We start from the raw sequence: 2,983 nt of genomic DNA on the forward strand, positions 1-2,983 counted from the left end.
ACAACCACTCATAGTACTGGGAAAGGTATCATGAATTAACAAACACTCATAGTACTGATAAAGGTCTCATGAGTATTTGAGGGAAAACCCAAACTCCAACTCCCATAAGTATTTGGGAAATTGGAAACACTCTTCATGAAAATCATTTCAAAGACAACCTTTTTATAAAGCAACTAATTCCAGCACAATCACCAAACAGAAATTCAATAACAATTTAACATTAAAAATAAATAACATATTAGCGCTACAGAATGTCAATCTTTACTTCGCTAAAGATGCTACACATAAACATGTCTTTCATTTAAAACATGTTTGTATAATTTGTTTATAGAAGAACTAGTGTGCTTCTATTATATACACATACAGCACCTTTATTCAACAACTTAATTGCACAATAAACATTGACAGCACAGTGACCGTTGTAAAAAGTTACATTTACATCGATATATCAGCAGCAACCAGTGCTATAAATACATCATTGTCTGAAGAAATTTGTCAATGATTTACCATCTAGCTCTTTCTTGAAGAACCTTGTCAAAAATTCGTTGAGTGTGAACTCTCTATAAAGAGCGGGTTTTTCTGCTGATGTTAGCTCTGGTAAAGGTCCAAAGAGCTTCTCCCTGTCACCCGGCATTAGAAAAACAGCACTTGAGACTCGTGGCTCATTAGAAGAATTGGCTAATACCCTATGATCAGCACTCTTGTACTCCTCATTAGAAATTATCTGAGACGCAAAATGATGGATGTCAGAAATTAAAAAAAAAAAATTAAATAAGGAAAATGATTAGCATTACAAAAATAAATGGTACAACACAATTACAAAATATCTCATTGACCAAACCTTTCCATCAAAACACAGAGCAAACCTTTCTCCTTTCCTTGGAAAATCGAATTGCACGTTTGTGCGCAAAACATTGTAACATTTCCAACAATCTTGTGTATGATTAGGATTATAGAATCTTTACGAGTTTCCATGATATGCTTTCCAACGAAATAAGAAATAAAACAAAGAGAAAGAAAATATAATTGACCTGAAGTAAATCTCCAATGTTGATAACCAAGGCTCCATCAAGTGGCTTGACATGAACCCAACCCTGTTGGGTCCTAACCTGTAAGCCACCGATATGATCCTGCAACAATATCGTCAATGCCCCGGGATCTGCATGGGAATTGAGTCCAACAGTAAGATTCGGCTGAGGACAAAATGGATAATAATGGCCAACCATCAGCCTCCCTTGTGACAAACCCATTTCCTTGAGCCCTTCTTCACCTAATCCCAACCCTTCACTCAACAAACCCAGTAAAATATCTCCTACACGCACTACTTCTCTATCCCACTCTATTACCTCCTTCCTGCACACCTCTGGAATCTCCTTCTCCTCCGCGGCGATCGGTCCCGTTCTGACCTGTGAAATTCCATTAAAATAATGATCAAATAACATTTTAATTCTGAAAATTGTAGACATCAGATAACTTAGTTCCTAAAGGTAAAGAGATTTATGGTTAGAGAAATTCTTATAAAACTGAGTAGAACAATATTTACAGTATAAAAATCACATTTAGACTCAAAAGCTACAAATTCTAGCTTCTAAATATAATCAATTCTAGAAAACCAAATCAATTCTACTTGAGCAAACAAACATATTAAAATCAATTCTACACCTCCAAAATCAATTCCAATTACTCCAATCACGAAACCAAACATAAGTAATGTAAGCAAAATGGATTAAAATAACTTTTGCCACAAACATGAAAAGTGATTCTAAACAAAAATATACTGTACATATATTCTGCAGAATATTTCAGTTTCGCACAAACCTGAAGGGTATCGCGCCAACTGGCAGCTTTAGAAGTGAAGAGATCGACGTTGGATATATACGATACGCCCGATCCTACCTGCCTACGGTACACGGGCGCCTTAACCTCCGCAGGCTGTTCATGAAACGCCTTTATAGCACCGATAAGACTTCTTAGTAGATCCGGCGATACGCCGTGGTTGATCACCTGAAAGAATCCGAAGGTACTCGCAGCGGAACGAATCTGATCGACAACGGCGGCGCGGGAGTGGTGTATAGCAGAGAGGTCGATTGTTGGAATTTCCGGTTCGGGTCCGGATCCTGGAGCGAGGTCGGATAGGGTTTCGGGTGGATGAATGAAGAAAGATGGAATGGTTTTGATACCGGAGTCGATGAGGCCTTTTACTCCGGCTTTGGTTTCGTCGAATTCTTTGACGGCTTTGAGGCGGTCGTAGGGTGGTGATGAGGCGGTGGTTGGAGGTGGAGAAGGGGTGGCGATTGGTGATGACATTGTTAGGAATTGAATGGAAATAACAAAGGTGGAATGAAATGGCTGTGTGCTGGGGTTTTGCAGTTGAAAAAAAGAAGTAAAAGTTCTAGACTCAAATTCAACACCGTGGCACGGATTGTGTATTTCTTATAGTTTTCTAGGATAGTCAAATCAAATGAGACATGGTTGCTTTGCTAACAGATAAGATTTAACTATTTTTAATTTTGGATAAACATACCCTTAAAAATAATAATATTTTTCACAGTTTTAAGAAATTGATTTAAAATATTGTTGACATTATTTTAAGGTGAACACTTAGATATTCATAGAATTTGGTTGAGTATCTATTCATCATCCTTTTTTTTTTACTAAACGTTATGTCATTTTTTTTATGATAGTTTAGTTTTTTTTAAATAATAATTTAAATTGATTTTTTTGGCTAGTGGTACTAATATCAACGAAAACTCATGAGTACTTATATATTTATCTTAATTTAATTTCAAAACTACAATTTTAATATGTTTCTTTTGACAACTATTTTATTATTTAATATTTTTCATCACATACAATCATTAAAGTTTTTTTTTTTTATGTATGGTTATATAGTTATGTTAGCTACACTCCATGATGATTACCATACTATACATGTTCATGCTAATGATATGATAATATATTTATTGTTTATTAAGTTATTCTC

General features: G+C 35.5%; 1 protein-coding gene across 1 annotated transcript; it reads right to left on the bottom strand.

Moving 5' to 3' along the window:
- Nucleotides 1–238: 238 nt before the first annotated feature.
- Nucleotides 239–2,442, bottom strand: LOC131595927 (1-aminocyclopropane-1-carboxylate oxidase homolog 4-like). The gene is made up of 3 exons (XM_058868458.1): nt 1,819–2,442; nt 1,032–1,406; nt 239–724 (listed from the first exon to the last, which is right to left on the bottom strand). The coding sequence occupies exons 1-3, from the start codon at nt 2,305–2,307 to the stop codon at nt 476–478; spliced, it is 1,113 nt and encodes a 370-aa protein (XP_058724441.1). The 5' UTR covers nt 2,308–2,442; the 3' UTR covers nt 239–475.
- Between the last annotated feature and the right edge of the window lie 541 nt (nt 2,443–2,983).

The sequence above is a fragment of the Vicia villosa genome, linkage group LG4 (assembly GCF_029867415.1).
Source record: "Vicia villosa cultivar HV-30 ecotype Madison, WI linkage group LG4, Vvil1.0, whole genome shotgun sequence".
Lineage (NCBI taxonomy): Eukaryota > Viridiplantae > Streptophyta > Magnoliopsida > Fabales > Fabaceae > Vicia > Vicia villosa.